The sequence below is a fragment of the Gossypium hirsutum genome, chromosome D07 (assembly GCF_007990345.1).
Source record: "Gossypium hirsutum isolate 1008001.06 chromosome D07, Gossypium_hirsutum_v2.1, whole genome shotgun sequence".
Taxonomy (NCBI): Eukaryota; Viridiplantae; Streptophyta; class Magnoliopsida; order Malvales; family Malvaceae; genus Gossypium; species Gossypium hirsutum.
Genome location: NC_053443.1, coordinates 54,210,608 through 54,226,329, shown reverse-complemented (window position 1 = coordinate 54,226,329; position 15,722 = coordinate 54,210,608). Strand labels below are relative to the sequence as shown.

The 15,722-nt window shown below is 30.7% G+C and overlaps 1 protein-coding gene across 1 annotated transcript; it reads left to right on the top strand.

The window, feature by feature from the left end:
- Nucleotides 1–1,388: 1,388 nt before the first annotated feature.
- LOC107925753 (uncharacterized) lies at nt 1,389–14,052 on the top strand. The gene is made up of 2 exons (XM_016856476.2): nt 1,389–2,637; nt 13,528–14,052. Exon 1 carries the CDS (start codon nt 1,558–1,560, stop codon nt 2,077–2,079), a length of 522 nt encoding a protein of 173 aa, XP_016711965.1. The 5' UTR covers nt 1,389–1,557; the 3' UTR covers nt 2,080–2,637; nt 13,528–14,052.
- Nucleotides 14,053–15,722: the final 1,670 nt, after the last annotated feature.

The following is a 15,722-nucleotide window of genomic DNA, read 5'->3' as shown; positions in this document are numbered from 1 at the left end:
TGAGGGTTTAAGTGGCAATTTAACGACTTTAAAGATTTAGTGGACGGTTAGTGCATTATTTCATTGATTTTATATGTTAAATTATAAATTTTAATTATTATAATTATATGTTAAAATAAGCAAACCAAAGTCGTCATCTTCCATTTTTATTTTTCTCTTCACCGTTTGCAGAAAAGAACCAAGGGACGAAATTGATCTTCAAGTATTCATCTCATACATGTAAGTGATTTCTACGTCGATTTTTCGTAAATTTTATATTTTTGAGGTCGTTGTAACTCGATTTAGCTAAACCATTCCTTCATTTTCAAAACTGTAAAAGATCTTAAATGTTAACATTAATGAATTTTGGAGTTTTTGATGTTATTATGTTAGTTGATAAGCATGGAGATGAAATAGGGACGAAATTATAGAGTAAAATTTATTAATTTTGAGTTTAGGGACTAAAATATAAATATTTCAAATTTTACATGAAATTTCTGTAAGTATTGAATTTAGAGGGCTGTACAGGGATGAAATTGAAATCGGATTGAAAAACAAAGCCTAAAATTGAGAGATATAGCTATTTCGATTGTAGGGGCTAAATTGAATAAAATATAAAATTTTAGAGAACTTTTGTAAAATCAAAATAGAATTGATATATTATTGTAATAAGCGATGTTTAGAATTGATAAATTAAAATAAATTGTTATAGACCGAAATTTGGATCAATAGGATGAAAATCGAGAAATAGGAGAAATTATATATTAGTCTTTAACTTCTCATTAGTTGCTGTTTTTGACAGGTAAGTTCGTATGTGACTTAATCTCTTAATTCTAAATTTGTGTACATTATACGACTTTGTTTTTAGTTTGTAATGATAAGTATAAGATGTTTTGGCATCGATAAGACTAATTGTAAAATAAGAAATATAAATGATAATTGTTAATAAATGCCTCGTATTAACTAGGGGCAAAATTGGGGGGAGTGGTGGCAGGAGCCCTGCCCCTGAAATAGAAAATTTTTTATTTAGACCCTTTGAAATTTTAAAAATTTTAAATTAGTAAAGGTAAAATTGTACTTCGGCCCCTTAAAAATAATAAAAAAATTGATTTAATCTTTTAAAGTTATAGAGATATAGGCTATTAAAATGGTGAAATTATATTTTTATTATCATAAAAGTTACAATTTAATTTCAATTCCCTAAAAAGAAATTTCTGGCTTGGCCACTAGTATTAACCGATTGAAGTTATGGTATGATAGAATAATGTAAAGCTTTGGATTACTTTGATGTAAAAGCTTAGGATTATGAGTGACGGTATTTCTTCATTACTTTGATGAAGTAACTTGCTGCAAATGCAAATGATATGAAAATTTGTTGGAAATGTTGACTAACACTGTCAACATTGAGAATGAATATTTCTCTGTCCATTTTTATTTATATTACTAACCCTTTTTGTGGGTAAAAAAGAATTTGCTATATCAATTTACAGACCAAATACGAGTTTCCACAAGAAACAAACAAATGAATGAATGAATAAAGAAGCTAGACACTAAACAGTCTCGTCATCTATCTGTTTAATGAGTCGGCATCTGGAATCGACAAATAGGGCAGTAATGGCTTTGCTGCAACCATTTTCCGATGCAATCGCCATGGAAAATATGAAAGCAAGGCATCCGAGACGCTTCAAATCCAACCCCTTGTTCCTCCAAGCACACCATGCAGTCTTGTTGCTCACCATCTTCTACTTTGAACCTCTTCAGCATCTCTCTAACAGAGGACTCAGTAGCGGCTACCATGCCGTAGTTATTGCTTTCGAACTCCGACTCAGATATGGCCAAAGCAGCTGCGGTCATCAAAGACTCCTGGTTGGTCTTCCTGGGTCCCACAAGTATCACAGGCTGAAGATGCAAGGCTTTACAGTGATATCCTCTGCTCAACGTCCCATTCACAAATCTGAGTCCACGTTCCATGATTTCTTGAAGGACCCTTTGACAATCTGTATAGGATGGGTTGATTCCGAGCCCCGCGAGCGTGGGAGCAAGAACTTGGCGAAGCATGCCGCGGTGTTGCAGATGGGTGAGACGGAAACAAAGGGTTGAGTGGGGGTGAAAGTGGAACAGTAGATAACTTTGATGGTTAACATGATTTCCATCAAACGGGGAGATACTAAACGGCACCGGGCTTGGGATATGATGTCGACTAAATAAACAGGATGGGATCTAACGTAGAGTGAAGCCATTGAAGAAAAACTTTGGAAGCAAGTATGAGTGGGGTGATCTCAATTTCAACTAGGGAAGTGAAACTCAGACACGGAATTCAAGAACGAACTCTTCTGCTTTTATAAACGCCCCCCGTCCCCCAACGGCTCTTTAGTTAAACCGTCTTAGACCCCGTTCTCCTTAGCTTTTTAGATCGACTTTTGCAATAAAAAGTCATTTTCTCTTAAAAGCAATGAAGAACGGCCACCATTCAGAATAATTTTCACCATCTAAAAAGTTCTTTTTGGCCAAAAGCACTTGGCTGATAATTTCCATTTTTAACCTGTCTTCTCCCCAAAAAAACGTTCTTTCCTTTAGTTCTTTGGAGCTCTATACCCATTTTTTTCACATTTTCGCTTTCAAAGTTCTTTCCTCTGGTTTTTTTTTCCTCTTCCGCCGGTGAGTTTTTTTTCTTCTTCTTCTCTTTAATTATTCATTATGTTTTGTTTTTAGTTGTTTTTTGATTGTTTGATTTTTACAGAAATTTTACAGAAATTAATTGACTGATTTTACAGAAATTCTATCTCCTTAAAATCATTTTAGAAAGTTTCAGAAGATTACAAGAAACAAAGAAGCAAAAGAAACACAAAACAAAATATCATTATCAGTAATGCATGTGATTAGAATAATGAAAAGTAACTCTTCTAAAAGAAAAAAAAAGAGGGAAAATTCTGGCTTAGTTGTGCCTCTTTTGCTTTACTACTTTGCCCTGCTTTGTGCCTCTGTTGTTTTGCTCTACTTTGCTTTACTGATTGCTAGATTCCCAGGAGTGTTTAGAGTTAAACCTGCAGGCCCAAACTATTTTAGTTGATGAAAACATAAGAAATATAGACTAAATATTTGAATATTTAATAGATTAAATACTGATTGCTTTACTGATTAAATACTATTTTAGAGTTTACTGATTGCTTTACTGATTGCTAGATCCTCAGGAGTGCATATCAATTTTGTTGCCGATACATATTACACTCTATTCACTTCTATGTGATAGATTGAATATTTGAAGGAGAGAATAATACTAAATTTAACTATAGACTTTAAGTGCATATTGAGAGGAGACTGTTGTAAACATGTATTAGGGGTTGATTAGAAAACTAGAGCAATTTTGAGTAGTGGAGATCTAAGTCACTTAGAGAATTCAATTAATAATAGATGAAGAGAGTCATAGAGAGAATGGAATGGCGCCCCCTTTTTGGTTTAAATTTGCTAGAGACCCTTTTACTCTTTTAAAAATTAAAATTTAGTCCCTATAATTAAATTTCAACACATTGATTCCTATAATTTTTCTGATTTGAAAATATTGACTCTGGCCTAAATTTTTCGTTAAAATTATTAATTTAACATTTACAAATGGTAAAATAATTTTTTAGCCGTCAATGTTTACAATTTTTGTTAATTTGGTCCTATGCTTTTAAATAACATAAAAAAATCAAAATCAAAATTTTCATATTTTATATAAGTTTTTTTTAAAAAGAATAAAAAATTATGAAAAAAAATCTTTAAAATTCAAATTTAAAAAATAAAAATACTTTCTAAAATAATCATTTAAAAATTTTGAAATTATTTAAAATGCAAAAACATTCCAATTTTTCAAAAAAATATGTTATTTACTCATTGAATGATTAAAAAAGGTGTTCATGAGCTATGTAACCCAGCCTACCCCATTGGCACGACTCTTTTGGGCTTATATTTTAAAATAATTTAGACTCTAGGCCGTAAGTTTCTTTTTGTTATTACACAAGTCTCGACATAGTTCATCTTCAGACCCATATATTACCTTTAGACTCACAACTCAACTTCAGTAATATTGCAAGTTTTTTACGAAGTTGTAAGTCTTCCTCAAGTTATTGATACATCTCGTTAGCCATAAGTATTTATGTGAGGTCTTCATAAGGCTACTTGTATTATGCATAAATCCCTTGAGGGATACAATTAAGTCTCTAACGTTGCCTACAAACTTGATCACAAACTTCTGGTCCTATATATAATTGAGTACAAACCTCAATGGGATACAACTAAATTTATGACATCTTCCACATCCTTAATTTGCTCATTTAAAGGTGTGTTTTGTTTGTTTTGGTCTTCACTGTAACGACTCAATTTTAGCCAGTGTTGAAAAATACAATTTTGAGATCCAATTTCATAAACTGAGTTATTGAAATGATGAATAGAAGAATTTATGCGTTTAAATTTAAAATATATTAGCAGTTGATCTAGTAACTAAATTGAAATTAATTAATTATAGTAAAGAGATTAAATTGTAAAATTTTAATCATTATGGATTTTTAATTTAAAATATGCAAGTAGGTTTACTTGTCAATTTGACCAAGGACTATATTAATACTTGACCACATAAGAAACATGTTAAGTATAATGCCTAGTTCATAGAGCTCTTTACATCGGAATGAAAATTGGACTCACCTTTATTTAGATGGTACAGTTAAGGTTGACTCAGGAGATGTTGCTGCCGGAGGAGTGATTAGGGACGATCAAGGGAGGTGAATTCTTGGATTTAACAGAAGATTGAGTCAATGCTCTGTTTTCAATGCTGAATTATGGGGTATTTTAGATAGTCTGCTTCTATTACAAAATAGGCATTGTGATAAAGTGTTGATCCGAACAGACAGTACAAAGGTTCTTCAGGCCATCCATGAAGCACACTCATTCACATATTTTTTAGCTCTTATCAGACATATACACAAGTTTTTGTAGGAAGTAGGACACTAGGAGCTTGACTATATTCCCAGAGAAGAGAACTTAGAAGCTGACTCCATTACCAAGATGACCTTTGTAAGAAATGAAGGTTTACATCTATTTACAGAAAATCCTTTGGATATTACTAGATAATTGTACTTAACTTATCTAGTTTTTTTATCACAAAAAGATAAATATATATATAGAGAGAGAGTGTGTGGGGGGCGGGGAGTGAAAGATCATCTTCTTTCTTTCGTACATTGTGGTCTAACATTATAAAAGAAAGAAAGAAATTTGGTGAAGCTACCATAGCCATTAGGTTAAGTTACCATTAATGGATGTTGGTGAAAGCAAGCATGGTAATGATGGGTTTATGAGTGATAAGCCTAGATCATGTTAGAAGAATATTAGAAAGTAGTGAATTTAGCTTAAATTTAAAGTTAAGTTAAATAGTTAATGTTATGACATTAGAGACTAAATTGAATAAATTGAAAGTTATTAAAATATTATACTATAGTTTAAAAATACAAGGTCTCTAGTTAAAGAATAAAAAATTGAATTTTGATTCGATACTAAATATCGAATGGTATGAACATTTTGGATATATGGGCTAAAACGAATAAAATAAAAACTATGTTTAATTAATGTAGTTACATGTGATTGTGTGAAAACTAATATTGTTTCTATAATCGAATTATCAAACGTAGTTAAAGATAACGTCGAGCATTGCAGAATAAAGGAAAGGCAAAGGCCATAGACAAGTAGCCTATCCCACTTTATGCTTTCATGACTTGTTTAGTTCATAGTTTGACTAAGGATTAAATTGAGTAAGATGACATTGGTGCTTTGTCTCATAAAAAATAAGTTTTACCTATGATTTGTTATTTAATTGAAATTGTTACTTGATGAAAGATGTTATGATAAATAAATGATGATATGAATATGATGACTTGATATAAATATGTCAACATATGATAATGAGATGCATGAGGTAATTGAAATTAAATGTATGGGCTCATATGTAAATGACATATAGAAGATCAACTAAAACATTAATGTGTAAGATTACCAAGTAGATTGTACATGAAATAGAAATATAGTAATGATATGTAATGCTAAACAAATGATTGAGTATGAAATGAATTTACTATGTAATGGCTTATGAGATGTGAATCTCATATGCTTTGAAACATTGAATACCTATTAGCGGTCTCAAATAGAGTTGGGTATAGTTGGTATACCATAAGATTAGTGTACGGGATTTTACTTCGGTTTATATCGATGAGGTGTAGAGAGCATATTATACTTTGGACGTACTAATGAGGTGCTAGTAAACTTGATCATGGGTTGAGCCGGGTTGAGTTCGGGTCGGGCTAATGCAAAATTTTAGGCCCATTTTCTAGGCTTGGGCCCGACACAAAAATGGGTCTAAAATTTTGCCCAATCCCGACCTAGATAAAAAAATGCTAAACCCGAGTCCGACAAGACCCGCCAGTACTAATTTTTTTATATAAAAATAAATTAACAACATATAAGACATCAAATACACTAAAAACATAAAAATAAATGTTTCCCAACAATTTGAAAATACATTAAAAAAGTCTTTATACTTAAATAACACTAATATAGCTGCAACCTAGCAAGCAAATGTCTCTAAAATAGTAGTAAAATTAACAATAAAACAAGAGTTATACAATATCCATACAATAATAATAAAATAGTAGCAATATAATGATGAAATGGTAGCAAAACAACATAATGGTAATAGAAAAAAAAGTCAAATTTGGGCCTAGGCCAAAAAAATCTTGCTCGATGCTTGACCCATTTAGAAAATGAGACTTATTTTTTGTCCAAGCTCATTTTTTGGCCTATATTTTTTTCTCAAACCCTCCCACTTTTTGGGCAAGCCTTTAGTCCTGGGCAGGTGGCCTGATCCATGGTCAGGTCTAGGTGCTAAGCATATTTATAATATACTTCGGTTTATACTGATGAGGTGTGGAACACATATTATACTTCAAACATACGATGAGACACTAAGTGTTAGATATGATGGATGGATGATCCGTGTATACATCTTGAGTCCGTGTCCAGTTAATAGGGATTAAAACATACACTTTGCTTATTGATAATTGATATGGAATCTAATGATGAAATTGTTGGAAAATCAAGTTTGAAAAACGCTACGGAAAATAAGAAAATAAGTAAAAAACAAAGTTTTACTTACCAATGGAATAATTTCATAATTTCTTTAAACTTTTGGGCCAAGTTGTGAATAAGAAAAATATCTCTAGAAATCTATTGAAATAATTTCTTCAGCGAATTTTTTCTCTACTACTTTATCTTGAATTCAAGTGTGTAAAAAATAATGATTCATAACTCTCTTTATATAGGGAGAGCTTAGAGAGTTTAACTATGATTAAACTTAATCACTTTAATATTAAATTTATTAAATTAATAGATATTTATCTACAGGATAAATATTAAATTAAATTTAACATTAAGATAATCACTTTAATATTAAATTACTAAAATACTATTAAGAAAATTATTAAATTAAATTTAATATTAAAATTATTAAATTAAAATTATTTTTGAAATAGTTAATCTGAAATCAAATTATCTGGAAGAGTCCCAGTAGCAGTATAATTCTTCCACTACTCAACCACCAAAAAACCACCGTCGGCCACCGGAATGTCGTCGTCGCCACCGTTGTGTCCAATGGTGCCATCGCAGGTGCGACACCCTCACGGCACCCCGAGCTGGTTCGACTGTTGCCAGTTCGATCCGAGCCAATAATGGCCCAACTGGTTCGGTCCAGCCATCAATTGGACTGTCGGTCCAATTTCACATATCAGGCCCAATTCGACCAATTTTGGGTCTCAGTCTCGATTTTTAGGTTCTTGGTTTCAACTTTCGATCTCAGGTCCAAATTTCAAGTTCAATTACCTATTGAGTCAATTGTTTGACTTGAAAATTAATTTTCAAAATATCATATTTATTTTAATTAATTTGATTAATTTAATTTTGCTTGATCAAAATTAATTTTTCCAAAAATCACTGAGATTTTCCAAAATTAATTTTTCAAGAAAATTCTTTAATCAAATTCTCTAATTATTCTCACAACAGCCCAATTTAATTCCACATCGAATAAATCGACTCAATTAAATTATTTCCAAAGTTGTAGAATTTTCTTCTGATTCAAATGCAGTCTGATCAAGCTTTTGTTGCGGCAGAGGGACCAATCAAAAATATATAATTAGGCTCTAGTAATTGCAATTATGTCCAGAAGTATTGTTCCAATAATTCATAATTTACTTAATCATGGAGTCAATCCACAAGAAGTACCATGATTGAAAACTCCTTATTGTATACTATTTACAAAAGCAATTCATCCAACTGTTTTGTCTAATAACCTCGTTATGTGTTTTATCTTTATATAATATATTTTATTCTTTTGAGTTAAACCCATTCACTCAATACAATCATATTTTATCTTATTGTCACCATTGTGTATTCTTAATGATTAATATGATCACCATCTGTAACACCCTTAACCCGTATTCTTCTCTAGAATAGGGTTATAGAGCATTACCGGAGTTTACAAATTAATTTTCAGACATTTCATTTCATCAAGCATTCATATTTATAATCAATCAAAATCAAAACATTTATGAGCTAACATTAACCAATTTAACTTATACAAGTCATTATAACCAGAATCAAATCATCCAAAATTACCAATAGAACCAATGGATAATGTGATATATCTCCAACAAGCTTCCAACTCAATCGAGCTTCCGATAATCATTTCAAAACATCTGATAATTATACCTATTACCAATAATAATTCAATTCCAATAATAAAACACACATATATATAATATTCATTACCAAATAGCATTCATTTCTATTAAAATTATACAAAATATAGTTCATACGAACTTACCAGACTAAATTGTAGAAATAGCAAAATTCAAGGACATTTTGGAAAATTTCTATTTTTCTCGAATTTCCACCCAATTTTGATCTAAATTAATATTTCATTCAATTTACTAATTTAAATAATAAAACAATTCATTTCATACAATTTGGTCATTTTTTGACATTTTTACAAATTTACCCTTAAAGTTTCACATTTGTTCAATTTAGTCCTTGAACCTAAAACATGTAAATTGGTCATTTTTAATGAAAACTCATGCTAGTTTAATAATCATATATTTTTCTCCTCCTCCTCTCCATTCCACATCCTTAATGTATATAACATGCTTATATGTAACATTATCTATAATTTCACCATTTATTTATATATTCATTCAAAGTTGTCCACTTGAGTCATAGTCACTAAATTATTTATATCTTGAGATACAGAACTCCAAATTGAGATCAATTAATTTTATCTAAAACTAGACTCACATATCTTCTTACCATAAAATTTTCAGAATTTTTGGTTTAGCCAATAAGTACATTTTATTCTTTAAAGTCACCTATATTCTGCTGTCTGATAGTTCCGACCCTTCTTCACTAAAACTTAATTATCTCCTTGTAAAAAATTTAGATGATATCCCTGTTTATTTATATTGAAAATATACTCTTTAAGGATTTTAAACATATAAATTATAACCCATAATTATTTTTTTAAAATTTTTTATGATTTTCCAAATTCAGAACAGGGGAACCCAAAATCATTCTGACCTTATCCCACAAAATCTATTATATCTCATGATTTACAATTTCATTACTTACACCGTTTCTTCTATGAGAAACTAGACTCAGTAATCTTTAATTCCATATTGTGTTAATCCTCTAATTTCATTTCTACAATTTATGATGATTTTTCAAAGTTAACCTACTGCTGCTGTCCAAAACTGTTTTAGTTCAAAATATTAATTACTAAGTTTATAACTTCCTTATTCCCTTTCTCTATAATACTTCCCATCACTTTCACTTATTTCTCTTCACTAATATATCAAGAACATAAGACTTTATATAAGAAAACTCTACTATAACATCTTTTCCATGCAATGTCAATAATATCAAACTTAAAAAGCTATTGAAATCTCAATGTTCTTATCTTGTCCTATTGATTTCAATCTTTAACTTGATTTTCTCTCTCCTCCAGCTTCAATTTCTTGAATCCAACTTGATATTCTACCTCCCCATAGTTTCCTTGTTATCTTTCTCTCTTAATGGATATGGAAATTCTTTTGATTTCTAGGTGAAAATGGTAAGTTTTTGGAGGAAGGACCAAATTGTAAAGAAAGCAAAACTTTCCTTCTTCCTCTCTTCTCCTCACGTTGGATGCATGGAAGATGATGGGTTGGTTGCTTTTCATCTTTCTTTCCACATATATATACTAATGAAAATTAATAATAAAATAATAAAATATAATTTAAAAATCAAATTAAAATATTAATAAACTAATATTTATTTATTTAATTATTCTAAAATATCACCAACATCATCATTGCCTTCTAGATTTCTCTCTCTTATTAATTGACCATTTGCCCTTTATGTTCTTTTAAAATTCCATCCTTGAGTCATCACTTAATTTGATAAATTATGATTTAGTCCCTCAAAATTCTTCACCTTTTCAATTTGGTCCTAATTCATCCATTTTCCTTGGTTTCTAGATTATTCTACCCTTAAAATATTTTCACTATTGGTCCTTCAACTTTTTCATATTTACACTTCAAGTCTTAAATTTTGAGTATTTACTCTTAGGCCACTAAAATTTTCTCACTTTTGCGATTTAATCCTTTCTGGAATTAATATGTCATAATATACTTCTCAATGTTGACATAACTCAAAATTACCCTTTTTATCACTTTATTTCCTTATTTTACTATATCGGGAATATTATCTTACTTTTTACTGTAGTAATTTTTTTGGGGGTATTACACCGTCAACAAATGATTGTGATAAATTGCTCGTTCGAGAATGAGCAACCCGTGGCCACGTTTCATATTTATCAATCCACACAATGCCTACGAGAAAATATCGTTAACTCTTTAATCAAGCTATGAATTCCATTGTTGCTAGTAAAACCATGTCATACACAAGTCATGTACCCAACATACCGGTTATGGGCTCGATCATCTTTAGAGCATAAGCTTCCACTTTTATCAAAACACATGAGTTACATACGCATGGTCAGTGACTAACTCAATATTTAGGTAAATCACACCATGAACGTCACAAGTGAATTAATTCACAAACGGGTTTAGAATTAATTCAACTTGGGTCCAGTCCAATGTATCATTATTTCAATGAGTACATCTATGTCTCTACCCATGGAGTCAAGTGCTCCAATAGCCAAAACTAGCCATCTCCCCGATTGGAATTGTAGACGGCATAATAATCCTTCTAAGTATTTGAATCAAATGCTCACTTTGATTCTTTTACAAGATTACAGACTCGTTTAAATTATCTACTGAAGTAAGTTATCTTTCTCGCAATGTAAACGTTCTTATAGTGCCACTTATAATTTGTTTGAACTTAAATAATCAATGAGCTAATATTTGCTTGTCACAATTTCGCTACACGTGCAAAACATGAAAGACAAAAACACAAAAGACATAATAGTGAAATGTGAAATTAAATTTATTTATTCGTCGTTCAAATATATATAAAATAGTTACATGTTTACTACAATATGACACATTTCTCAATAGAAATGTGTATCATGCATACAAATGTTTAAAGTAAGTAAATGACGTTATGTGAAAGATCATATGACTTAGTTATTACAAGCCTTGAGGACCGATTCAGTTGTAAAACAAATCAGTAGATTTGATATAGTAATGAGAAAATAGAATGAATTTTATGATATGCTATGACTTATATGTAATAGAGATATAATGATATAAAAGATTAGATGTTCATGTATGAATTGTTAAATGACATAGTATGAGATTATGCACATGAGACAATAAATGCAAACTTGATTTAGTTGATAGTTGGATCACATATTGGTTGCATTTGATATCTTGCTTTTATGTGATTAATGTTTTAATCATGTTAGCACCATTGAGCTCTATTGCTCAGTGTACGATTTTTGTTTATTTTCGTACACAAGTACCGTTAGATCTCGAGGTCTCGAGGAGTGTGACAACATCTAGGATTCAACTCTTGACTTAGTAAAGTTTGTATAGTTTTTGTTATGTTTATAGCAAGTGGTATGCACCTAATGTATAAGTTGGTCATTAGGTTCAAATTGTCATTTTGGTACATAAGATAGGAAATGTTTACATTTTGAACATAACCATATATGTTTGGTGATATGTGTATATAATCATCTAGTGAGTTACTGGTTTGTTTGCCTAATTGGTCATGTTATGCTTGTGATTGAGTTGTTTCTTACTTGCTAAGTAAATGAAAATGTATAAGTATTGTGATCATGTATTGTTAGGTGGTGATATGTCAAGGGTGGTAACTTTGCATTTTTGTTAATTCCTATAATGTAGTAAGTTGAATTTTTGGGTCATTTGGATAAAATGGAATGGTTACATGGTAGGGTTGAGGAAAAAGATCCAAAAATTTAGGGAACTACCTTTAATGTCGCGACGTTCCCCTGTTGAAGTCGCGACATTGAGTTATTGTCTTCATGGTCGCGACTTATCCCAATTGAAGTCGCGACATCAAGCTATTGTTCTCAATGTCGCGACACTCATTCTTTGATGTCACGACAACACTCTTGTATTAGTTTTTTTTACGTTTTGGTTTCTAATTTGTTATTAGAGTTTCATAAAAGCTTTCGTAAGCCTACTTATGACCCGATTTGAATAAATAATAGTTTTTAGAAGATTTAAAACTTAATTGTTTATATTATTTGTCTCGATGGATATTGCGATGAAATCATAATTGCTTCGGCAACGAATGTGGCATCTCGCAACTCAAATCCGACAATCAGATTAGGATTGGGGTATTGATGCGAACCTGGTCGCATCATGTTTCGATACATCTCGACGACATCGGGATTGGCCTAAACTTGAAGGGCCCAAGTGCAAGATGAAACATCTAGGCCTGATTGATTATTGGGCCAATGTTTTTAAAGACTTTTTTTTTAATTCAATATAGTTTTATTTAAATTAATAAGTTTGCATATTTTTAATTTTAGACTTGCTTTTGTGTGTTCTGCATTTAATAAAGTTATGCATTATGTAACTTCCATGCTAGTTAAGTATGCATCATAAATAATGACATGCATTATGTAACTCTCATGTTAGTTTAAGTCTGCATCATTAAATTAAGTCTTGCATTAAGTAACTCATTTGTTCATTTAGTTTGCATTTCAAACCATGCATTTAAGCATATTAGTTTAATAAATGAGTTGCTGGATATTTATTCAACTCATCTAAGTTTAATTAATAAGTGTTCTTGTTGAACTTTATTTAATAAGTGCTGCTCTTAATTAATCTAGTTAGTAGGATTATTTATTGATGCATGAGTTTAGTTCATTTAATTATGCTTCTTTAATTATCTAGTTGCTGGAATAATTGATGCATATGTTTTATTTCATTTACTTAAGTTAAGTATTAATGTGTGTTATGTTTAATAAGTGCTTACATGTGTTTAATAAGCTTGTGTTTATTGCAGGAGTCTTTTCAATTCATTTCAAGTACAATTCAAGGCTGTTACAAATTAAATAAAGTGGTTGTTCAAGTCATTTTCGGTTACAAGGTAAAAGGGCTGTTACAAAAAAAGTTTACATTTAAGGAGGTTTTAAGGAGCATTATATCATCTATTTAATTTTGGCAGCAACCTTTTAAGCTACCAGCCCGTTTTTGCCATTTCAAAGGTTAATTCAAGCATTCAGATACCATTAAGGAGCTGGTTAATAAGTTGGTGTCTATTCGGCTGGCCAAGGGCTAACTCAAGAGTCATTTTTCAAGCAATTAAAGTCATTCATTCGGCTGAATTGAAGTGAATTCAAGAATGAAGTTATTTGGCTCAAGAATGTGAAAATACTTGAGTTTTATTTCAGTTTTTTAAATGGCACATTAAGTTGAATATTTGTAACCTTTTGGCTAGCCTATTTTAACACTATAAATTGATGAAATCAGCCTTTGTAAAGGGACTTTTGCAAAACTTTTGCCAATTTATTTAATGAAACTTTGTTTCTGGGAGGTTAACTTCCTCTACAATTTCATACAAGTCTCAAGTGACTTATCTAGCGAGCTAGTGGCCTCATCCTGAACTTGTTTTTGAACTTATCACCAACCCTGGTGTGGCGTTCATCCATCTAAATATACCTTCGGTTCCTACTTTGCTAAGTAACGGGTCGAGGTCCATCAACCTATTCCCAACTGTCACCTTAAACCATATAAGATTTGGGGCGATACTCGTTATAGTATCGAATCTTTCTTGATGTTTAAGTTCTATTATTCATCTCCATCACTTACTCTTTCTATCCTACTTTTTTGTTAAACTAAGCCCATCCAAAGTTATTCCATCTAAAATCCATCTATCTTTTAGCCACCATGAACTTATTCCAACATACAATTCCATACTTAACCAAAATTCATCCATTTTCGAAACCGAACGAAACTTCCTCGCCGACGATCGGGCAACTCAAATACGACTCGACTCAACACTGAGGCAGATCGTATCAGGTGTTACATTCACCTAGTCAATTAATAACCAACTTCAAACCTGAGGGGAAATTGTTGTTAATCCATTATATGAATAAGGACAAAATAGGCTAGTTTTCACTTGTCTAAGTACTACCAACTCTACTTGATACAATATGAGACCACTCCTTATACCAACAACCAATAAGAAGCAAGCTTGGAGGCCAAATATAGGGGCATGGGTTATTAGTCATCTCTTATCTCCATCTTCTTGACCAATCTTGTACACATTATTATTCTCTCCATGACTTTGAATCCTTCACTCACTTAAGCATTAGAAAGTAATTAAAGTGTCAACTCCAACACCCTCATAGCTCATTTTTTTTCTTGGAGATCAAACCTTTTTCCAATATCCCGATTCAAAATTGCATTAACAAGGATATTTTTCTTTTTATATAAAACTTTTAAAAACACACATATAAATGAATGGATTTGAACGTAAAACGTTATTTTTTACTCCTACCTCCTCACCATCTGATTCAAGATTATTTTTAAGGTTTTTATTAATATTTTATAAATTTATTATATAATTATTTTTGCCATATTTAATTTTTTTATTACTTTTGAAAATTGATTTATATTTTTTTGTAGACACAAAAAAATGATTTTTTTATATTTAAGGTAAACTACACAATTGGTCATCCAACTTTAATAAATTTTTAAAAAGATAAAATAGTGTTTCCATATAAAAACCCCCAAAGCAATTTTATGTAAAACTCTAGATTTGCTCTAATAAATTATTTTTCCTATAAAAACTCAGAAAGTTAATTTTGAAAAAGGAAAATTAAAGAAAATTAAAAAGATAAAAAAAAATCCATATAAAACTCAAGTAATTCCTTATAAAACCTCAAGTTTTTCTCTTTTACATAATAGCCTAAAATTAATTTTAAAAATAATAATAAAATTAATTTTTTAAAAGATAAAATGAGAAACCAAAATAAAAATTTATTAAAGTTGGGTAACTAAAATGAGTGTACAATAACATTGAATTAACGACGGGTGACCAAAATGAAAACTTATTGAAGTTGGGTGACTAAAATGAAAACAGTTGTTAATGGCAATGCTTAATTTGCGAATTTTTTATTTTTGATACCCAAAATGAAAAATTATGAAAGTTGAGTGACTAACCGTCTAGTTTACCCTTTTATTTAAATAATTAAC